The 24777-nt window shown below is 41.6% G+C and overlaps 2 protein-coding genes across 2 annotated transcripts; one reads left to right on the top strand and one right to left on the bottom strand.

Moving 5' to 3' along the window:
• Positions 1–5318: 5318 nt before the first annotated feature.
• LOC306939311 (uncharacterized protein) lies at positions 5319–10944 on the top strand. The gene is made up of 2 exons (XM_079523901.1): positions 5319–5567; positions 8528–10944. Exon 2 carries the CDS (start codon positions 8624–8626, stop codon positions 9341–9343), a length of 720 nt encoding a protein of 239 aa, XP_079380027.1. The 5' UTR covers positions 5319–5567; positions 8528–8623; the 3' UTR covers positions 9344–10944.
• Positions 10945–17771: 6827 nt separating this feature from the next.
• LOC306939926 (Golgi phosphoprotein 3-like) lies at positions 17772–23804 on the bottom strand. The gene is made up of 5 exons (XM_079524746.1): positions 23362–23804; positions 22605–22736; positions 21338–21452; positions 19977–20137; positions 17772–19877 (listed from the first exon to the last, which is right to left on the bottom strand). Exons 1-5 carry the CDS (start codon positions 23566–23568, stop codon positions 19614–19616), a joined length of 879 nt encoding a protein of 292 aa, XP_079380872.1. The 5' UTR covers positions 23569–23804; the 3' UTR covers positions 17772–19613.
• Positions 23805–24777: the final 973 nt, after the last annotated feature.

The following is a 24777-nucleotide window of genomic DNA, read 5'->3' as shown; positions in this document are numbered from 1 at the left end:
TGCTGCTGCATGGGACTCATCCATATTCAGTATGTTGTGATTGTTAGGCTACTAGAAACATGTCCAGTGTTAACCCTCAGTGTACAAATCGAACCAAATGTGCAAAGTGTCCATTTGGTTCCATTTCTAGGTTACAAACTGTACTCTCTCAATTTGTTCTATATATGAGCACCCTTGGAGTTAGAGTAACCGACTTCAATCCGATTTTACTCTATAGTCATATCGTGTTCTAGCCTACCCAAAATACTTATACCAAAAGTAATTTGTTCACAATTGTGGCTTCTGCTATATCAGCTTTTTATTCCAGAAAGGGATAAACAAAAATAGAAATCACTCCTTTTTGTGTTCTATTTATAGCTGCAAAACAACACCACAAAAGCTTTTTTTATCCAAGCATTATGGATAAACAGAAGGTTTATTCTCCCTTTATCAATTGATTGAGGATGCTGCCCCCTGGTGGCTGAGGGTCGTAAACAGATTATAGCTTCTCCATTGGGTGTTGTTATGTCATTGTTGACAATAACTGCATTTCAAGATAACCTTTAGCATCATGCAACAATTCATGTATTTTTTTTGTACTGTCCAAATTCATTTACATTGCCCAGCTGATTTGTTCTCCTGCTATGCCAGGGGTTCTCAACCCGTGGGTCGCGACCCCTCGGGGGGTCCCCAAATTATTTAATAAAAAAAAACGATTTTTCAAAAATAGCAGACCTACAAGCTCGTAGCGCGCCACTCGGTGGCGCGCTATGAGCTTGTAGATCTGCTATTTTTCAATAGCTAAATTATAACAATGCTTAAAACACCAAAAGGGGTTCCCGCCCAAAATGGTTTAAGGTTATTGTAGCAGTCAATTTATATTGGGGGTCGGGAGGGGGCGAGGCGGGGGTCCCGAGACATTGCCAAAGCATTTCCGGGGGTCCCCGGCCAAAAACGTTGAGAACCCCTGTGCTATGCCACCAACAGCATTACAATCAGATGTTTGTGATTTCACTTCATTTTATACTACCACGGCCAAATACATTTGGGGAATGGGGTCCTCGACATGAAAATGTTTGAAAACCACTGCTCTAGTCAGGTTTAGATAGATTCAACAGATCTACTGTACTGTAGTGTCTCCCATCTAGTCTAAAGGTTCAGATGAGTGTCAAGTCATTAAGTTAGCTATATCTATAGTTCACAATTTTGTACCTCCAAAATGGACATGTGTTCGGCAGCACCGATGAAAATAGTGGCCAGGTTGTTACGCACTATTCGTCTCTCCTCATTGGTCTCAAGCTGCACATTGGTACCTAAGGTACAGATAGGAACACAAGTATTCTAAACACATTTTAGACAGACACGGGTGAGTGATTATTGTGCATAACTGTATCAGTACACATATATTCTAAACACACCCAACTCCATTTTAGACAGACATGGGTGAGTGATTATTGTGCATAACTGTATCAGTACACATATATTCTAATTCTAAACACACCCAACTCCATTTTAGACAGACATGGGTGAGTGATTGGGCATAACTGTATCAGTACATCCTCAACCACAACTGTGCCTTTGAAATAATAGAGGTTCAGGCCGATACGCTGCCCTCACATCTAGAGTTTGGGCCCTCACACCTACATCGCACCACCGATTTGTCAGATTTGATCTCTGTCCGTCTACGTGTGTTACTTTTATGCTCATATATGGAGAATCAGAGATCCTTGATTTCATGAATTTTCATCAGTACAAATTCGGAATCGACGATTCGGAACAACCACATATCCCGACTACTCCACGGCGGTCACCGCACTCCCTTGTGTCCTTGCCGATATCCGCACAGAGTTTGAAGTCAGTCTCATATATGCAAATGACCATATATGGGCATGGCAGTCGGATCTGTGGCTCTAGACAACCAGATCTCCATATATGCCTGTATGGTAATGGCTGAGTCAGAGTGATGTGGCCGTGGTCCTGCCTAGGGCGTATTGTTGGGTTTGTTTATGGTTATGTCTGGGTCAGAGTTTATGGTTATGTCTGAGTGAGAGACATATGTGGTCGGTCAGCCCTCCCATTAGCCAATTTTAATTAGGATAATACAAGACTGCAATATTGTGATGATGTGACGCAACAGGCTCCACAGAAAACGTAATCTCCTCTCCAACACAAACTTTCCTTCCGTTAATCACTTCAACCTTGTATTTTGGGCATTATGTCTTCAAAAATAAATCTAGTTTAAGCTTTTTTAAATAGGGCTGAGGTGAGGTGATTAAATACAATATGTTTTCACAGTAAAGACAGTGAGGGAAAACACTAACCGTTGCTGTGTGGTGTTCAGTTGCTGCATAGCGTCATCGCGGCCATTAAGCAACTCCTTCTCAATGAGTTTCAGGTGGTTTTCACCCGAATCCATCTCTACTGTGCATTTCTGCTCCTCACGTACCATCTCCTACACACAACACATTGTTGAAGGTAGATATCAGGGTTCCTACACATTTGGAATTTCAAAATTACATACTTTTTCCAGACTCTAATTTCGGGCCTGTGGGTTTTCCAGACCTGGAAAAGTATGAAATTAAATTCCATACTTTTCCATACTTGTGTAGGAACCCTATGTATCAGGTATATATGATTCTTTAAACACAGTAAATTGATACCAGACAAGCGTGCAATGAGTTCAGTGGACTGGTGTCTGTTTGCCCAGTCCGCTGACCTATCGATGTCGCTTCACATAGTCAAATGATTTATAAAAGTATGGATTCAGAGCCATAGATTACATACCTGTATCTGTGCTATATACTGGACCATAGCACCAGGTTGACCCATAGATTACATACCTGTATCTGTGCTATATACTGGACCATAGCACCAGGTTGATCCATGGATGTGGTCTGTACTGTATGTCAAAATCATGTCCACAGGCATTCTCTGCTGATGCTGGGATCAACTTTAGATGAATACTGGCCAAACCTGTGATGAACAAAACCATTAACATTGTTATACAGCACCACTGTTGCATTGTTTCAGGAGAAAGGTGCCTTTTGATGGTTTATTAGATTATCATTTGTGGGCACCTCTCCAGGGCATATGTAGGCCTGGTTCATTGGAAAATGCATGTACCTGGGTGGACATATGTTTTTTTTAATATATACCAGTACCAGAACAATGCTAGAATAAGCTGTTTGTACTTGCATATTGGGATCAGTGAATGCATGCAGACTAAAATTCAAGTTGTTCTGGAGTGGACACTATAGTATTCTTTCGCCTGCAGACTAAACTAATCTCAAGGTGCATCAGTGGGTATTATAGAGAGTTTGAATCAAGCCAAGTTAGCAGACGAAACACCACTACACTACTGCTTACACAGTAACGCCCTTGAGTTTTGTACCATCTAGTTTTGTGCATAGGTTACAACAGGTCTAAATGGGGTAATTGAGATGGTATTTGTATATTGCAGTTTTGCTTCTTTTACTTTACCCATTAAGACCGGGAAAGCATCTGTCATTTGAACATTTGATCAAATCTTCTTTTTCTGGAGGTCCCTGGAACAAACTATTTTGATATGATTTGATTGATATGAGAGTCCGCGGCCACATCATTTTGGGGGTGATGGACATGAAAACGTTTGAGAACCACTGATTATAGAAACACATGTTTTTCAGAAAACTGTTAGGATTTAGAATACATCACATTTGTAGCATTGGCCTCAAGTCTTAATGGGTTAAGTGGGAAAAAAAGAAAGAAAGATATCAGAGTTACTATGGCCTCACATAACTTCCTGATGCACTGCTGTACATGGGATTTGCCATGCAGAGGTATGGGGTCCTTCTTTTTCGCAGACACTCCCAAGTCCTCCAAACAGGCTGTTTGGTCCTCCAAAGCTGCTGCTACGATTCAAACCCAATCCACTAGACCTGTAGCAACCAACTTAACAACAATGTCAACCTTTTAACATGGATGGGTGCACAATACATCCTAAATGAATCTTTAGCCCACTTTTTGACCTCTCAGAGGTCCCAGACTGGACACTGGACAGTTTGATGTAGGCCTACTTTAGTTCAAGGACATAAAAAAACAAATTGTTTCAATATATAGCATCAGGGGCGGCAGGTTCCTATAACGGCAGTGGGTGACCCAATTACAGCCACTGCATCTTACCTTTTAATTAAAGTAAAAGTAGTCTGAGGAAAAGGAACAGTTCTGTTCCAGAAGGCAGCGGTGGCCGAGCGGATAGCGGCGCGGTCTTGATACCAGAAGGTTCCTAGTTCGAATCAGCTGTCCGACACGTTAAAATTACCACCGCTGAAGTGCCCTTGAACAAGGCATTGAACCACTACGATGAAATGTGTTCTATGAGCAGGGCCTGGCTGGAAACAAGTTCTTGAGCTTAGCCCAGATACCCTGGGTAAATATAGATTTCATTTCATTTTCCCCGGACATTGTTTTGGGATATTTTGCCTGAGATGGCTCTGTTTGTCAAGTCTCAAGTCAGTGTGGAGATTGGCCGGCGGTGTTGCTGCCCTCCCCTCCCCTCCCGACTCATGGCTCTTTACAGACGGGCCGACGGTACACTACACAGACAGCAGCCTCGCCGCTGACTGTGTTAGTGTTGTGTTGCTGCAGGAGACGGAGTGTGAATGAACCGTGCGGTCACTGGAACAAAGCCACCGTATTAGCATTTGAATACCTGTTCTGTGAACACCGTAAAGGTGTGTGCCTACGTGACAAAATGACCAGGCAGGGGGAGGGGATCTTCAGCCTTAATCTCAGTGGGTGCTATTTGGCTTATTCTTAAGTAAGAGATAATGGCTGGGGAACTCCTTCCCCCACAGCAGAGAATCACATCACTAATAGAACCGTGCAGTAACTTCTAGCACATAAAGTAGTTCCTGGCAAAACAGTACACTTTACAGTACATTACACAGTACTACAGTTAGTAAATAAGACTCAAGAGTAAACAAACAGCTTCACTCGGTTTACTGAAGGAAGACATATGTGACTGAATGAAAAGACAAACAGTTAATAAACAACCATGATAACTATAAGAAGTTAGCAGCATCTTTTTATAATAAATCAACAACATAGCTACCTTGTTCATTCGTGCACGGAACAGCTAGTTTACGGTAGTTTAGTAGTTAGGTTCTCGACTCTGGGTTCTTCTCTGAGGTATGGGGCCAGGCGGAAGGAGCTCTGCTGGTTGGTCGTTCAGTAGTCTCGCGTGACCAGACAGAGCGTGATCACAGCGTTTTCAGAGCCGGGACCAATCAGAAGGCGAGGAGCATAAGCAGCGGGCCAATCGCGTTGCAGGAGGTTCTCAAGGAGCAGGTGAACGCTGAGGTCCAGCAGTGAAGACGTTAGATGCTCTCCAGACATTCTTTGGCTCAGACGCATCTCGCATCAGCTCCGAGCGAACCCGTTAACACTAAGCACAACAACACAGAGGCACTTGTTTGTTTTCATCCTAACGGAATCGTTTTTGTCCTTTCTCTTCATTTGTGCCCTTTCATCTTCAACTGCTTCTTGTTTATCGACGTTTTCTTTCTCTTTTTGGAAGTCAACGTTCGTCGTTGACCAGTTTGACTGAGGTAAGTTGATTGATCTGATCTTAACGGTTTGTCGATTGCAAAATGTTTGATTGTAGTGTGAAGTGATTTAATTTACATGAAGAAGCTAACTGAACCTAAGCACCCCTCAAGTATATCATAGAACCCATGTTGGTCAGGCGGTCTGTAGACGGTGCCCACTAATACCGATTTAGCCTTTTTGAAAATTAATTCAACCCACACAGTTTAAATTTCATCATGCTGTAAGTCAGTACGAGTAACATATTCAGTGTCTTTGTGAATATACATACACACGCCACCACCATGCCTGTTTCTGTCGTTTCTGATCAAAGAATAGTTCTCTATTTCAACTTCTGGGTCTTTGGTTGACTCATCAAGTTTAGTTTCAGAGAAACGTGGTGAAGTAGGGGAGCGGAGGGCCATTGTTGTCTGTAGAAGCCGCGGGTTGCCGTGGGGGGAGGGTGGGGGGTGCGTGAGGGTCGTCGTGGGGTGGCGGGAGTGGGGGATGGGGTCCCTCGTCCAGGTTTGTTGAGGGCTCTGGTGGGGTTGATTGAGCCATGGTGACGACTGGAGAAATAGCAGGTAAAGTATCACGGTGTGGCCGATTGGGACCGTCTCCAGCCGCGTTGTCCCCCGTGGTTGGATGTGGAGACTCTTCACGCCTGTAGATGGTGGTGTTGTCCGTGTCTTGTGCCTCGACTGCCGCCGATGTTAGATCACTCCTCCGTATCCTGCTGTTGCCTGGGACGCGCTCGGCTCTTGCGAATATAGTATCCACAACCGGGACGTCAGCGTGTATATTCAGCATGGGTGTGCAGGTTGGCTGGTGGTGAGGAAGGATGCCAGCGGTGTTGTTGTTGTTGGTCGTCGCCTGGCTGGTCGACATTGGTGTTGCTGTGTCGACGGTGATTCCTTTGTTCTCTACCGTTACTTGTCCCCTTGTGACTGCAACTTGTTCCTGTTCGCAGATGACTCAGCACTGCTGGTCTCGGACAGGGACAAACTGCAGGTTGAAAATGCCCTCAGCTCTGAACTCGGTAGAATCTGCACCTGGCTCGCTGATAACAAACTATCTTTACACCTGGGAAAAACTGAATCCATTCTCTTTGGCTCTATTAGTAATCTCAGCAAGGCAAATGGCTTCTTGGTTAGAGTGGGTGACAATGTTATCACACGTAAAGATGAAATTACCTACCTAGGTTCCATCCTGGAGGCTAATCTTTCCGGTGATAAAATGGCCACCAACGTAATCAAAAAAGTCAACCATAGAACAAGATTCCTCTACAGGATCTCCTCACTGGTCAACAAAAACACCTTGAAGACCTTAACAGGAGCCCTTGTACAGGGTTTCTTTGACTATGCATGCACCTCCTGGTACCACAGCACCTCAAAGGCCCTTAAAACCAGGCTCCAGACTTCCCAAAACAAACTGGTCAGGCTCCTACTTGATCTAGCCCCCCGAACCCACCTCACCCCTGCCCACTTCGACAGGCTGGAATGGCTTAGGGTCGACGACAGAGTACAGCATCTTGCAATGGGTCTGGTCCACAAGATTCGATACACCACCAAGATACCCATGTACCTGTCTAGATACTTCCTTAATGTTAACGAAGTCCACACCCACAACACCAGAGGGAGTGCAACGAACCATGTACAACCCAGATTCGGCACAAACAAGGGACTAAATTATTTTCGCTCCTATGCCACCAAAATGTGGAACGCCCTACCAACTGTCATTAAGACATGCGAATCCCTTGACTCCTTCAAAACCGCTCTCAAAGGGCACCTACGGATGGCTGCAATTCGAAACTGGCCCCCGTAAAATCTGAATCCCCCCCCCCCCCCCCCCCTTTTCCCCTCACTGTATATATTTCTTTTCCCTTTTTACCTCCTTTATGATGAATTCCTGTTCTGTCTATAGAAGTGTCTATTTGTACGTCTCTAAATGTTTTGATGATTTGAACATGGTGGACCCTATTGGAAACAAGTGTAATGCTTAATTGGGTCGTCCACTCACAGTTAACAGCCTTTGTATTGAGTTTGTGCTTGAAATGTACTGTAATTCTGCAAACTGTTAATAAATTCTTCAATCAATCAATCAAAACTCATTGTGGATCATTTAGACCGTTTCGTTTTTAGACTAAAGCCTAGTAGATTCCATGTTAGCTTGCGTTGTTGCGCGGCTCGGCCCCTCATGAGCAGACCTGGATCAAACCTGTCGTTGATCCAGAGGACAACGTTAATCGACGGCTGTCTGAAAGTACCGTATGGCCTATAGTTTACATTTGAAAAATAATGGTGTGTAGTTGGAAATCACTCAGCTGTCACCCTGTCGCTTGTCAATTATGGCGATGTTGGCTGAGTTTTGGTGATATGCCCACAGCATGTTGTCGTTGGAAATCACTCAACTATCGTTCTGTCGCTTGTCAAATACATATGCCCACAACATGTTGTCTACGAGCACATGAAAGATGAAATCACTCAAGTCGTCCTGTGCTGTCGCTACTCGCTTGTCAAATAGAACCGTTAAGCTTTGCATTGATATTTTGTTGATTTTCAAAGTGTTCCGGAGTAGGAGCATTGGTTTAAAAATAACCTCTCCATTTCAAGCACCACATTGATGATTAAAACATTATAATAATAATTATTATTATTATTATTATTATTTTCATAGAATGACATTTGTTTCCCCTCCTGCTTGTAGGCAGTTGTCTCGCTGTGTGTTTTTATATCTGCACCTTGGTCACCAATCAGACCAGTTTTATGGTAGATTTGGTTGCCCCACTGTACTGACTGTACTGCAGATCATTTGAGGGACCCCTTAGACCTGGTCCAGAGCTTTAGCGAGTTCTCCACTGCAATTATATTTGACAGCCTTAGTTACTAGTTGCTTTGCAGATTTAAATTATAACAGTACAAAACAACAATCAACTACTTTAGCCCTATTTTATGTGTTAATCTCTCTTTCTTTATCTCTCCAGCAGGAAGCAGGGAAGACAATAAGGAGGACAAGCCAAGAGAGGACACCAATAAACCAGTACTGGTAACACACACACACACATTTTCAAAGTAGAGCCATGCTGTGTCGTGCAGTCCCGTGGTCCAAGGGGATGACGACCTCCACCTGGGCCAAGGAACTGGACAACATGGATGACCTGACCAGCCTGCAGTGGCTGGTCAGGCCACTGCCCTGTGACGTCTCCATCTCTGGTGCCAATGGCAGAGGATCCCAGACAGACATGCAAGCCAGCGGGAAGAGCAACATCGCGGTTTCCTCCATTTACCAGTGGTTCTCCTACTTCCGCCATCACGACAAGCCTGACTCCTGGAAGAGCTCTATCCGGCACCCGGATAGAGCTCAGAGCCCACCCCTGCATATCCCACCCCTGCATATCCCACTCTTGCAGCTGCAGAGTGCACCCCTGCAGAGCCCACCCCTGCAGCTCCCACCCCTGCAGCTCCCACTCCTGCAGCTCCCACACCTGCAGATCCCACCCCTGCAGATCCCACTCCTGCAGATCCCACACCTGCAGATCCCACCCCTGCAGATCCCACTCCTGCAGAGCCCACCCCTGCAGATCCCACTCCTGCAGATCCCACCCCTGCAGAGGGTACTTCCGGCCAGCTCCCTGCAAACCGCTCAACATCCCTGTAACCCCACAGGCGGCCTGTCGGTGTCGCAGCAGCTGATCAGGGGCTTTGATGACTTCCTGCTGACCGCTCTGTTAGCTCTCATCCTGGTCTATTCTATTCTGGTCTGGTCTCCATCCTTCGGACAGGTTATAACTACAAATTGACGTCATTCAGAACTCCATGATGGATTGCCCACAGCATGTCGAAACCACATCCAGGTATTAAATCTATTCTGCTGGCTAGGATTCAGTGGCTGTAGATGACGGAGCAAGATGCTACAGCTGCGATTCATTGATCAGATTAATAACTGGGTGGGGTTTGGCGTTGAGAACACAGAACAGTTTGGAGGCAGTATGAATGGAAATTTGTCTCTTAGAAGTTTTTCTTCCAGGCAGGCCATCCGGAAAATGGTCTCGGATGGATTATTTTGAAGCATTCAATGCATTTATTGGCCTTAACCCCTAAACATTTCACCTTTAACTCATAGCCCATTAAGACCTGAGACCAATTCTACAAATAAATCAGTAGTTCTCACACTTGCAAAACTTACAAAACTAAAAAATAGCAGATGTACAAGCTGTGCCGGGCTGTGAAGTTGTGTGTATATATATGCTATTTTTGAATAGCCAACGTTAAATGTAAAAGGACAGATGCTTTCCCGGTTTTAAAGGGTTAAAGGTTGTATTCTGTGAGTGATATTATTTTGTTAATATAAATGTTAAATAGCCCTATATTCCCCATGTAATCATTGCTATAGACTAGTGTGTAGGCTCTTTAGTAAACAGAAAATACATTTTTTTTGATTGATTGAATAGTTTATTAGACAGAAATGTAAGCAGCAACAGAGTACAGTCAAACACTCCAAAAAACAAAAAAGCACCAAAAACAAGCATTAATAGTTCTATGAGCCTCCCATGGAGGCCCATAGAATGGGTCGGGACCACCAAGGGGGACTCCCACATGATTTGGGGGGGGGTCTCCAGATGACAGTAAAGTGACACTTTAAGGGCCTTTTTAAAAGCCTACCCCGCCCCCCCACCACCACCACCACTATGACTGTTGGTCAATCGGCCATTTTAAATTGGCTATTTTCCCCAAAATGTAAATAAATAATAAACAAAAACGTGCGTAATAAATGTATGCTTTGAAATATTGCAGAAAATGAACATGCATGGTACATCAGCCCATCAGACCTGGGCTAAATTTACCCTTTAACTCGCCTAGATTGAATGAGCCAGCTCCGAGCCAGCTCAAAGTAAAAGTCATACGATTAGTCACACGTTACCACAGTGAAATTTGTTCTCCGCATTTGACCCATCTCTTGGAGCGGGGGAATCATTAGTTGATTTGACCCCCAATGCAACCCATTGATGCTGAGTGACAAGCAGGGAGGCATTGGGTCCCGGCCGGGGATCGAACCCCCAACCTCTCTAACCACTCTAACCACAAGGCCACTGTCTGGTTATTGAGATCCTTTTAGCAGACCTTGTATTGTACTGTACTTCCCTGTGCTTGTCCATGCAAACTGTTAATAAAGTATTCAATCAATCATTATTCAAGTTACACTGTAGGTCTACATAATTGGCCAGTCATTGGCCTACTACAATGATATTGATTCATATATAGCCTGAGCAGCCTGTTAATTGTGCTTTGCCCTTTAATCCATAGAAAAGATGATTTAACTATTTGTTTATTTGTGTCTTTTGAAATGTCTCTTGACCCAAATATTCCTTCACTGCTGTTGCTACTATCTTGAAATCATGAAATGGGCTCAATAAAAATGAATCTTATCTTGCCTTATCTTACTGTATGTGTGTTTCAGTCTATTGCACGTCAGAGTGACGTGCATATGGATACAACTACACCTGGAGGGACAGTTGTGATGTCATTGGCTGTCAGCCTCTGAAGAATTATGTTTTCATTCATACAATAGAATAGACCTTTTTTCCCAACAGACATATTGACATGAAATTGTATAGGCCTAGGCCCACGGGTAAACAAACACAGTATTAACCAATGCTATTAATTATGGTTGTGTGTTCCATTCAGGGTTTAAATAGCTTTACAATTTACAATTTACAATTTAGGCATTTAGCAGACGCTCTTAATCCAGAGCGACTTACATTAAGCAAGAACAAAAGCATGGGAATACATCACATGTGTAAAATGCATTTATCGCGAAACATGCGTAAGCTAAGAACGTAACTAGAACATATCTATATAATGACACTATACATATAAACTATAACTAGAACATATCTATATAATGACACTATACATATAAACTATACATATATGCTATACTATGCTGTACATATATACTATGAAGTGCTATGACTACATACAATGCACTTATTGTGCTGTCTACATGACATGCTATAAGTCTGTTTCAAATGCTATATAAGTCTAAGAAGTGCTGTCTAAGGGGGGTAGGGTAAGTGCTATGGGCCATGATGGAGTCTGAAAAGGTGGGTTTTCAGACTACGGCGGAAGATCGGGAGTGATGCTGCAGTTCTGATTGCAACGGGAAGTGCATTCCACAGTTTTGGGGCCAGAAGGGAGAAGAGTTTGGGACGTGTGGAGCGTTGTCCCGGCGTTTTTAGTGAGGGTACTTCCAGCTTCCCTGCGTTGGCTGATCTGAGTGCGCGGGAGGGTTTGTAGGGTTCAATCATGCTGGCAAGATATGGGGGAGCCATACCTTTGGTTGCTTTAAATGCCAACATCAGAGTTTTGCCCTAGCCTAGCCCCTTAGATAGCACATTATGTAGACTTAGATAGTATTTTAAACAGACTTATAGCTTGTTAGGTAGACAGCTCTAGAATTGCACTTTATGTAGTCATAGCACTTTATAGTACACATGTATAATATATTATATAGTATAGTATGTATAGTTTACATAGATACTCCACTGTTACGTTCTTAGTCTAGGCATGATTCATGATAACTACTTTTTATATATGTGATCAGGGCAGGAATTTCACGGCGGCCATGGCCGTCGTTGCCCCTCTCTTTGGCCGTGTGCCCCTCGAAAAAGTATATGCCCATACGGCCACAGTGGCCGTGGTGCCCCGACCGGCGCCCACAGAAGTTCATTTTACCGTTTATCGCAATTTTCCAGTCATTACGGTAACCAATGTTCCCCTCACGTCCCGCGCAGAACAAATTTGTGTTGTAGTTGTGTTGCCATTTGCAAAGTGGTTTGATTATTTTGCGGTACTTTGCCTTAATAACTACCCCCGCTGCCGCTGGTCGTCATGACGCGCGCATACACACACACACACACACACACACCCGCACGCCTCCTCCTCCGCGCCACACATACACGCACTGACAGAGTAAACAGAGGGTATTTAGCCCACACGCTGCCTACTAGTGTAGCTAATCTAGCTATCCGGTCAAACTGCAACTATCACTCAAAACAAAACAATGTTTCCTACAGTTGCGACAGTGTGGCGGTCCTACGTCACATGTATTAACGTTGGTCGGACATGGTCCAGCTGATTTCCTTTTGTCTAATGCGAAACAGCGTGGCTGTCCATACAAGGAGGAGATCTACCGAATCTATCTAGCCCACCAAAACAAACATAAATGTACTTTTGCGTCGCATTATGGATAGCGACAGAAAGACACCATGGATATAATTAAACAATTGTTCCCCTGTGCACAGCACACACTGTCTCCAGGTAAGAACAAAAAACTGATTTGAAGCTGCACTTTCACTTTGTGTTGACTTACTGCAGAGTCCTCAGTCCTGCAGCGGTGCAGCCCCACAATGGAGAAATTATCTTATCTGTCACTAACCTCTCTACAATGCCATGTTATTCAATATATTAGTTTAGCACAAAATATAGGCTTTTCTAAACCAAGCCCTTATTCAAAAGTTATGTAGGCTGTCATTGTATTTTATGTGAATTAACTCAGTTTAACCCAATGATCCTCAGCCATTTAAATTTCAAGGACCCCCAAATTAAATTTATATTAATTAGCCTAGGGTGACAGCCTGACAGGGTCCTAGGCCATTTCATTATGATTTTCATCTCTGGACTGGGTCCCCAAAACATGTTTACAATATTTTACAACAGTAGCTACTTATATTTTGTTATTTAAAGCTGTGATTATTTATTTAAGAAGCACTGTTCTGAACCAATGTTCATCGGAAAATCATTTTTTAATTGATGGCCTTCATGCCCTGGCACTTGGCCTTGTGCCCTTAAAAAGTTGACCACACTAAAGGCCAAGTGGCCTTGCCCCTAAAAGGATGAAATTCCAGGCCTGTATGTGATGTATGCCATGCTTTTGTTATTGCTTAATGTAAATCGCTCTGGATTAAGAGCGTCTGCTAAATGCCTAAATTGTAAATTGTAAATTGTATTCTGTGCGGGCAGCGACCGGGAGCCAGTGCAGGGAGCGGAGCAGGGGGGAGACATGTGAGAATTTTGGCTGGTTGAAGACCAAGCGAGCTGCGGCATTTTGGATCAGTTGGAGAGGCTTCAGTGCACATGCCGGTAGGCCAGTAAGGAGAGAGTTACAATAGTCAAGTTTTGACAGGACTGTTGTCTGGATTAGGAGCTGGGATGATTCCTGGGTGAGGAACGGTCTAATTCGTCGTATGTTATAGAGTGTGAACCTACAGGATCGTGTGACAGCTGTGATGTGAGTTTTGGCCTCACAAATACTGGCAGCACAAATACTAAACAAAATCTTCAAAGCTTTGTACTGCAATTGTATTTTCATCATTTTAATGTCTGCTTCGCTGCAGTCATTCATTCATGATATGAATGTTGAGGTTCCCATTGATGCCTGATGCAACGTATACGTTGTTCTACCCTTGATGCCGGCGCGCTCTCTGCGTCTCATCAGCTATTGCTATACATGTAGCAACATAACTATTTAAAAAATAATTAATCAGAATTTGAAGGTTTTTAGAAACCTTAGGTCAGGCCCTAGAAGGCATTCCCAGATTCGGCCTCAGGCATCAATGGGTTAAACAACATTCGGCAAAAATAGGCAAACATTCAGAGAAAATAGCAGATCTACAAGCTCACCGCCCGCTTTCAGGTGAAGAGTTTTTTTGTTTTTGTAAAACATCTGCTATCATTCTTTACAACATAGTATTTTCAAAGCAATTATTCACATATGTTTCCCCCCACAACCACATGGCAGCACAAATACTAAACAAAATCTTCAAAGAAACATCAGGAAATACAAAGCAAATTAAAAAATGAAAACACATTACATAGTGTAAAGGGAACAAAGAAGGCGAGTAGGCCACAAAGACGTACAGTAGGCCACTGTGGGACCCCAGTCAACAAAGTGCATACTGTGTGTGGTTTAACGGGTTATGGCTCTAATTGGAGCTTGATTGGATATCCAGTCCAGTTACAATTATGGAAGCATTATTAGAGTTGATGTGGCCTAGTTGCTAATCGCACCCTTATCAAACAGTTCCTATCGTATCTACATCCATAATTAGTCATGTGACATTTATTGCCACAGCTGTGTGGAGACCTGTTTTCAAACTAGTCAACCTAAATATGAAAGTCTTATCACCATTAGCAGTGTCATGTTATGCAAAGTGTAAATTTTCCAAACAAATCTGTGTTTTATACTATTATTTACAGTACTTGGCTGACAACAACTTCCCAAAACAAATTGAGCAACATAATTCAAGTTGCATACCGTACAAGTTCTGTCCTAAAACTGTAAATGGTGCATTTATATAGCACTTTTATCCAAAGCACTTTACATAGATTTTGCATTACATTCACCCATTCACACACATATTCATACACTGATGGACTGATTTTTCACATATTGACATTAAATAGTAGACTAATGTTACATCCTTTACAGGTGTGATAGCTACTAACTAACTAAGGTTCTGTTCCATTCATAAGTGTAGCAACAGGTGCAATAGCTGCAGTCTGACTCTATTTAACACACCAGTTACAAATAATGAAGATAAAATAATTGAACTAACAGTTCCAGATACATGTAATGTTTTTGTACTACTACTACTTTGATAGTCTGGACATGCCTCAACAAGTTAACAATGTCATAAAACATTTCCAGATGGCACATGCATGCAGATTACAGGCCTTCTTATCAATGATTTTAAACCATTGACCTGTATTGTACGTATGCCTGTAATTGATGTCAAATCCAAAGAGAGATTTAACTCTATTTTGATTTAATTGTGTGAACTGTAAATGGTAAATGGTGCATTTATATAGTGCTTTACATAGATTGTGCATTACATTCACCCATTCACACACACATTCATACACCGATTGCGGCGGAAGCCATGCAAGGTACCAACCAGCACATCGGGAGCAATTTGGGGTTCAGTGTCTTGCCCAAGGACACTTCGACATGTAGACAGGAGGAACCGGGATTCGAACCGCCGACCCATGGATCATTGGACGACCTGCTCTACCTCTTGAGCCACAGTCGCCCCGAACTGTGAAGTTACCCAGAATCCTGAAATTAAGTCACACAAGGATGATGTCGGCCATGCACCTGGGATAATGACAAATATTGATTAGACTAAAGGGCCTTCCACACCAAGCACTTTAACTACAACTATATTGTTCACCACTGTTTTATACTGTAGTTATAATGCTTACTGGACAGTTCACAGTGATTGATCTGACAGTGTTGAGTAACTGTTTTCAACAGTTCATCCAGCCCGTCAGACACAGAATAGGGACATAATTTCCTGTCCACTGTTGTTGTTGTTGTTGTCTTGTACTGTAAATGTGCAAGTCCTCCCACATGTACAGTAATGCAGGACAACTATCAAACAACATGCTTTATCATATTATTACATGAGCAAATATGGAATATGAAGGTACACATAAAAAAAGAACAGGACATGAATGAGTGATAAGGGATTTTTGTTATGTTATTTCAACTGACTCAGTGAGTGTAATAACATTGTAAACAGTGTAACAAGACAGGGAGGGACTTGGCACTGACAGAAGGGGTTCCACGACTGTGTAAATGACGTCACCAGTACAGTATATAACACTGCCCTGCTATCAATAGTACAAACCTGTTCTACTTGTCAAGACAGAACTACAGAGATATACAAGTCTGAGCTGTGCTTTTGTGTCTGTGAAAGCAAAGCAGATCTTCAGAATGACTGGCCATGGTGAGTATCCTACATCAGCAGATTTAATTAATATAACCTGCCTATATACCGTGTAACAGTTTAGTCTATGTGTAGCTAGACCTACAGACGTTGATGATAATATAAAAAATCCATGAATTATACTTATTATAACTTTAAGAAATTTGCTTTTAAAGACCTTTCTCTTTTTTTTAAATAGCCTACTGAGTACAGCTGATATTTTTGATTAAATCATTTATTTTTATTTTGTATTTTATAGATTATGTGTGATAGGCAATAATAAGCCCTGGGCTTCAGCCTATTCCTTTTTTGGTGGGAAATGGATTAAGTGATGCATCATGTGTAGGCTGTTGATATCCATACAATGTGTAATGTCATAATGTATGTCAAAATCATTCATTCTTTCATTAATGCTCTTTCTTTCCTCAGATCATACAGCAACAGTTGTGCTCTGTGCACATGAGCTCCGTAAAGTTGGGGACAATCTCGACTGGAGATACAAATTACTGGAAATCCTGACCAAGAACTATAAGAATGTCATCAAATTCAAGTGAGACGAGCTAACTGCAATCCAAGAGAAAATGATAGTGACAGTCAATGACAGTCATCCAGACAACAAGAAGAGTGGTTGTGGAATTGGACCCTCTTCACTACTGCAGAGAAATGCAGGTGTCAGGTGGAATGGCAAACCCTGGACAAAAGTGATCAAAGTACAACTTGCAGGAGTACGGTGGATCAGGAGTACCATGTGGCTCTATCAGCGCAGATCCATGGATGAACTGCAGCGAGAACTTGAATGGAAATGAGAACTTCTGCTGAGGAGCATAGTGTTGCATGCGTTTCATGTATACTGTATATGCTACCATGAAGACAGAAGTAGTGGAAGCCTCTCTGGAAGCTTTACTTATTTGGTTGAAGCAAATAAGACTTTTTGTTTTTTGTTTTTTTTGTCTGAGTTGTTCCTTGACCAATTATATATTTTTCCATTTCAATATAATTGTAAACTCATTTACTGTGGGGCTATGTCCAATAAAAGTGATTTGAAACACTTTTTAAGTCTCAATGTTTTCGAACTGACCACTGGTCAACTCTTTGCTAGAAATACTTTCTCTCATTTAATGGGAAATATTTTTTTTATTTTCTCCACTGTCCTCTGGTAAGATATAGTCTAGTATGTTTAATGTATTGCCTCAGAAGTACATAGTATTCAAGTACAGGTATTGATTCGTTCCACTGTGGAGGACCTTTGTTCATCTGCAGATTATATACGTCTTAGTTTTTTTCTTTTGTCATATAATTTGTCTTTCTGTGACAGAAGCAAGAATATAGTCAATCAATCCAGTGAATCCACTGTGGCTTATTAGAAAAGTAGCTTTTGATGGTCAAGTGGATAATATCCCCAATGAACACACACATATACCCTTAGCTTAGGACTAATACATAAAAACACTGAACGGAGTTAAGCATCTACTATCCTTTTTAATTTTTAAACAAAACAATCTGTAACAGAATAACAGGACAACAGAGATAATTTGTACTGAATTGAGGCACTTAAAGGATCTATCCTTTATTTTATGTGGCAATACAAAAGCATACATAAGTAGAGGATAGGACACAAGATCCCTTTCACTGACTTTATTTCCATCTTACACGTAAAATGTCTATTAATTATATTATTCTTTCCTGTGTAGCTACATCCGCAAGTTCCCCAGCCCTCCACCAATGACATGCATGGTCACTTTAGTGTAAACTGTGTTAAGCAGTTCTTCACACCTATAGGCATTGAACATAAAGGTGACATGATTTCATATTATATAGATCTTATTAGTCAGACCAAATACAATCCCTTACAATGGGAATTTTACATTATAAGCAAGGTTTTCCGAGGTTGATTCAGAGAGTTGATTTAGCTAAAGATAAAACTTCATAAACCGGTTTAACATTGGTAAATGTTTAGTTGTATACAGTCTTGAGTTTAATCTGTGCCTAAAATAACATTGTAAATAGCACACTGTAGTAGAATAGACTACAATGAATACAAATACATCAAGCTAATTTATTAAGGCTTGATGAGAAGTACCTAAATATGTGGCATAAAAACTGGAAGGGTTACACTTTGAGGAAACCTTATAAAATCTAAACAAGCCCATTTCACCTTTCCATTTTAACAATGACCAACTCCAGGCCTTTGTCAGTTCTGATGCAGGCTATAGGTACAGAGATATCCCTGCACATTAATCTGATACAGAGTTATACTGTGTACATGCATCTTTGTCTCACACTGAGGACATGTTGGCTTTATCAAAGAAACAGAACTTTATTATAAGGCAAACAGGGAGAACGCTAAATTGTGTGGAGTTTTATATTTGGAAAGTATGATGCTAAACATAATGGTTCCCATTCTCCTTTTCAGAAGTGGGTTATTCAACCCAAAGAAATCCCCCTAAATTGTACCCCAATGATAGGGCCACACACTGTGCAAAAATATTTGGCAGGCTACTAAAGCAGCTATTATCAACATAAATATAAATGGAAGACTAGTCACATTCTATAAAATATAGAATGCATCCCTATCAAAGTGGCAAAGAAGATAAGAGTTTTGTTGAATTAAGGACTAGGAACTAAGTCCTTAATTCAACAAAACTTTTTTCCTTGCTCCAGGCCAATTAATTACCCTCCCCACCATCAGTATTGGAAGAAATGAGTTCCTCATATAATCTCTGTCCTCCTAACAGGCAAAGTCAGAGGATAGGATTCATAGAGATAATGAATCAAGCATCATTCAAGTGGGAATCAAGTACTAGAAGCAAGTCTGAGTAATACAGCCTCATTTATACTTTGTTATGCATTGTCTCCCACCAAAAATAGCTAATCTAATAGCTCACAACACGTTGCACTGCAATGCATTGTGACCATGTAGATTGGTTATTTTCGGTGTCAGACACTGGCGCCCAACTAATCAACAGTAAGAGCATAAACTGCATGTTACTTGCTTTATTTATCCTTGAATAAGAAAATGGAGCAGACGGCAGAAGTTACCCTTTGTTGTCATCTAACATCGTAAACAGAAGCCCATCTGTTTGTAGTGTCAGAGTACATCAGAATACACTTTCTACTCATGGCAGAACATCTCTCCCTGTGTGAGGGCAGCTTGTAAAACGGTCTTGTCATTTGGTGTAACCGGCCACCAACAACATCTCATCATCTCGACCAAACAGATTGTCCCATTAAGCGAAGTCTGCTAACCAGTCAAATACCATTGTCCAAAGCCAGATCTTCCAATCCAAACAGTCAGCTGTTCTCATTTCGTGAACGCTGCCACCACTGCCCACATGAGTTCATTGGCATTGGGTTTGGTGCTCTCCATCTCTGGCTCCAGTTCCACCAGCATACGGACTCTCTTCATGCCCAGGTCATACTGTTCATCCTGGAGTGGTGCAAAGGCGTTCTCCAGAACATCAGACGAGTGGGCCAGGAGGATTAGGGCTAGAATCCGTTTGTCTATCCGGTGTGGGTCATTTACCCATTTATCCAAGACGGAATCTTGGACCTTCTTGACAAGTCGCTGCATGTAACAAATGTGATTTATACATTACTTATCTGTTATGCGTGTGTACTCGCATGCATATACACATTCATAAATGACTGCAGCAGCGTATCTCACCTTTTTAATGTTGTTGTTGGTGAGTGGATGCGTGGTCATGTCGAAAAGTAGGAAGTTCTGTTTCTCTGTAGTGAGTACACCTTTCTCCACCAGGTTCTTGGCGAGACGCTCTCGGACATTCCTAAGCTGGTAGTGCAGCTTCAGCGGATTCCATGTCTCTCCTAAAACACAAGAAATAGGATGCATTAGTTAGTACGACATTCTAACCAGCTTTTTTGCATTATGTTCCGTTTCTGTACACAAATATTTTCATAATTTGGGCATGTGACGATTCACTCAGCTCACATATCGTGATACACAATATATTATAACATTACCAAACATACCAGGGGTCATCAATATGTCTGTACACAGACAAATGTGTCTGTGGCAAATGTTTAGATTTTCTGAACATTATAATGTTCTTAATTATTTTGATCATAAAAGAACCAATACTGAATGTCAAGTCTACAGGTTTTATTCAGAATAGCACTGTTGTAGCACTGATTTGCTACAACCCTTGTCAAATGAGTCCACTAGGACAGCGGTTCTCAAAAGGACTCCCATAAGTGTACAAATGGTCCATTTGGTTCCATTTGTGTACACTCAAGAGTTACAGACCTGTTATGGTCCTTAAGGGCTACCTTTTTATCGGTTTCTGGTAATATTATTGTCCACTCATTTTGTATGTACATGGCAAAAAAGAATGTTTTGACAAAAATGTCCACCACAAACAAGCCCATAATGACCCCTGGTCCATAGTTACACAGGTATGCACACCAGTGACATCACGCCAACTGCCCATTGCTTTAACTTTTTTCAATAAACATCAACATTGCCCGATGTGGTGGAATCTGAGTAAATGCTGCAATTTGAACTTATTTTGAAAGGTATGAATGGTTAACAGGAATTAAGACATGTTGTTGGGTGTGTGTGATGTTAATTTGCTTGACAATAGTGTGAGACCGCAATAATGATGGTAAACATATGCAAATACAAACAGGAATTGTTACGCAACACTACAGTCGCTTGGAGGCTTGAACTGCTACTGGCTAGCTCATATGGTGGCTGAACAGATCACACCTTTAAAAGTAAACACTGGGAGTTGTGTCAAAGGTGAGTCTGTGTAATCAATACATGGTTTTCCTGGCCTGTAAACTGATTTGCACAACATCAACGTAACTTCCTTTAGGGTTTTAGGGATGTACTAGGTGGAAACACCTCCATATTTATGATGATCGATATCGGCTGAAAAGTCTGATGACTTGATACATCAGTGAGGGCACTATAAAGCATATTAGTTAAGTACTGGTAATACGAATAAGATGTTATATTAACTTCATGTGCTATATTGTGTAGTGAGAAAATCAAGTTTATCATACCGCTCAGCAGCTCTATCCAGCTCTGAACTGTTTCTGGAGGCTGGGTTTCTTTTACATGTCTCAGAGCCTCGTCCAGCAACATGTCTCCTGTTGGTGCATCTGATTTAAAGATCACCTGCGCACACACACACACACACACACACACACACACACACACAGACACACAGACACACACACGTGAATACAGATGAGCAGTAGCGTTTGGGGTTCACTCCAAATTCAGTCGAAGCATCAACCTGACACAGAAAGAAAGTAGATAATATAAAAAAACTATTCAGTCTGCATAACATTCTAGTTTAAAATCTGGATTTTAACTACTGGTCACTTGCGCATTTGCACGTTAAATCGAGTTAGTGTTTATGAGTTAATGTCTACTGTGCATTCTGTTATTGTTTTACTGTGGTGTTTTGTTTTATGTCTGGAGCAATAAAAGAACCAAATGAATTTCCCTGTGAGGGATAATAAAGCTGATCTGAGGTCTTAAGACTCTGAAGTAGCCATACAGAACACAGGGTCAAGGCTCAACTTCAAGCACAAAATGTTCACAATAGAGAGAAGAAAAATAAATCACACCTGTGTGAAGTGAGGGGTGCTCTTATCATCGTACATCATCATGACGTAAAATAGACACTATTGGCCATATCTTGGGTGCTCCTTACCCTTTATCCCTTAACTTCTTTGTCATATTTTCCTATCTTGAAAAAACATTTTAAAATAGTTCAACTAGCAGATCTACATCAACACATTGTGAGCTTGTAGAACTATTTTAAAATAGTAAGAACCATTTCTCAAATAAGTTTAGGGGTAGGGGTGGTGCAGGATATAGCACTATGTCTATTTGCTCAGACACTATGACGTAAAATTCTCCATTCATTGACAATGGGATTTTAATGTTTGTGTAGGACAAAGTTTGTGGACACACAAAGTTGGATATAGGAGGGGCTAGTGCCACCCCTCAAAAACAAAAGTGCATCTTTTTTTCAAGACACTCCCTGTACTATGCTGGACAGATACCCTACCAGTGTGCTTATTATAAGCGACTTGTTGTTTGTGTGTATGTATTCTTTATTAAAGAGTAATTGCTTATCTGGGCTTTGTTTGCTAAATGCAGTTTAATCCAGTGGTTTTAAAACATTTGAAAGACTCAAAGACCCAAATTAATATGTAATTGTCTGCATATCCCCATCTAAAACATTTTCTGCCAGGGACCCCAGTACCAGATTTGTGTTGTTACATTTTTTCTAATAGCTCATGTATTCGCTATTACCTTCCTTGACAGTAGACTTCTCCTCCTCAACCCTGTGGCCTCCAGCTGCAGTCGGCCCCTGAGGGCCAGCTCTATCAACATGCACCCTCTGAGACCCGAGGAGATGCAGTCATTCCAGAAGGAGGTGTAGCCCTGGGGAGGAGGAGGAGTAAACCAAACACATGTAGAGAGGCGGATTAGAGTTGACGTGTTATTACACAGTTCCGGGTTGAGGTGTACCAGAATATGAATAATAAATGAATAACACACAGAGCCTCCCTCTAACAATAAACAGTATGACATACTTACGTTGACGTTGTAGTAGCTGCAGGCAAGCCCCGTACTACGAATACATTCTAAAATGAACGCTGCTCTGCTAGTGCTTAGATTACGTAACGATCACAATCAGCTATATAACCTATAACCCCGCATTATTGACACACTTGAAGAATAACGTTGCCAGCTTCCGTCAAATTGATAATTAATCTACGGTACATTAATATAATTAACATCAGCGTTGAGCTGGGCTCAGCTGGCTGCCAGACAGCAGTAAACGTACAGGTCCCACTTCCCTGGCTATCAGCCAGTTTACAAGCCTAATATGATTGCTCGGTGTCGTTTGCCGACAAGAGCAGATCTACAAGTAGCCTAATCTACAAGCAGTTTGTAGATCAGATCAGATCTACAAGCAGCTTGTAGATGTGCTCTTGTTTCGGCGTCGAGCGACAGCGCAACAAAACAACAACCACCACCACAACAACAACAAAACCTTCCAAACCTCTCTGTCCTTCAAGCCCAGGAGCAGAACTTCTTCCATGAGTGTGAGTCTGGTCTCTTTGGCGTCGCCTCCCCCCGTGTCCCCGTATCCGTCCTCCTCCCCCGGTGTCACCGTGTCCTCCTCGCCGTCGGATCGCCTCTCCTTGTCGGCCTCGGTGGTCCTCCTATGGACGAGGCCCGACGTTCTCTGCGTGAGAGTGCTCGTCATTATAACGAACGACTCACAGTCCGATGAGACAAAACAAAACAAAACTGCCTGTCTGTCTGTCGCCAAGGAATGGTTGGTTGTCGTCACGGCATCAAAGTGATTAAAACACTAAAGGTGTGAATTTAACCGAGTAAAGGCAGCAGCATGTAGGCAGATGTCACTACTGTACTGTCTGTAACCCTTAACGCTGCAACAACTTGGATTATCTGTTCACTTCACTTCCTGAACCAACATGGTGGCGGTGGGTGACGTTTAAAGCTACAATGTGGAAGTTTTGCAGCATAGATATATACGGTAAAATGTGTCTATGTTTTGCAGGATTCCCATTCGAACCCAGGTATATGGCAAGCCGTTTTAACATTTAATAGCTAGACTGGATGTGTATTCCAGATATCTGTAATTTAGTTCTTCCTAGTCAAAACTAACGTTTCAGATATCTACAATGACATTCCTCCTATCCAAAACTGTAATTTAAGATATCCACAATGACATTCTTCCTATCCAGAATTGCCATTTCAGATATCCATAACGCCATTATTCCTAGGAGAAATGGCATCACTTTTATGGCAAGCCATTTGAACTTTTAATCGAACCACCCTCCTATCTGTAATATATGTTTTAGATATCCAAAACCACATTTCTCCTAGTCAAAACTGCATTCTCACTAGTAATAATTGTAATTAAAGATATCCATAGTAATATTCTTACTAGTAGAAATTGTATTTCAAGATATCTATAATTCAGTTCTTCCTAGTAACAATTAACGTTTTGGATATCTACAATGACATTCCTCCTATCAACAACTGTCATTTCAGATATCCATAACCTCATTCTTCCTAGGAGGAATGACGTCACGTTTCCCATTCATGTGTATGGGGCTTTTAGTTTCAGATATCTGTAACTGCATTCTGGATATCTAGAATCAACATTCTGGATATCTACAATTTAATTCTTACTAGGAGAAACTACTATTTCGGATATCTACAATGCAATTCTTACTAGGAGAAACTACCATTTCAGATATCCAAAATTACATTTGTACTAGTCATAATATGAATTGTGGATATCCATGATTAGATTTCTACTAGTCACAATGCATTTTTGGATATCCAAAATGTAATTATGGATGTCTGGAATGTTTTCTTTTAATTTTGGATATCTGAAATGGTAGTTCCTCCTAGTAAGAATTGCATTGTAGATATATTAAAT

This window comes from Electrona antarctica (assembly GCF_951216825.1).
Source record: "Electrona antarctica genome assembly, chromosome: 16".
NCBI classification, from domain to species: domain Eukaryota; kingdom Metazoa; phylum Chordata; class Actinopteri; order Myctophiformes; family Myctophidae; genus Electrona; species Electrona antarctica.
This window is presented reverse-complemented; position numbering and strand designations above follow the sequence as displayed.

Excerpts from the sequence above, each read along its gene's own strand:
- LOC306939311 (XM_079523901.1), top strand. The coding sequence starts at position 8,624 with ATGCTGTGTCGTGCAGTCCCGTGGTCCAAGGGGATGACGACCTCCACC.
- LOC306939926 (XM_079524746.1), bottom strand. The coding sequence starts at position 23,568 with ATGACGAGCACTCTCACGCAGAGAACGTCGGGCCTCGTCCATAGGAGG. Across the intron at positions 20,138-21,337 it reads CTGGATAGAGCTGCTGAGCG|GAGAGACATGGAATCCGCTG; the intron begins GTATGATAAACT and ends CTTGTGTTTTAG. Across the intron at positions 19,878-19,976 it reads CCAACAACAACATTAAAAAG|CGACTTGTCAAGAAGGTCCA; the intron begins GTGAGATACGCT and ends TGTTACATGCAG.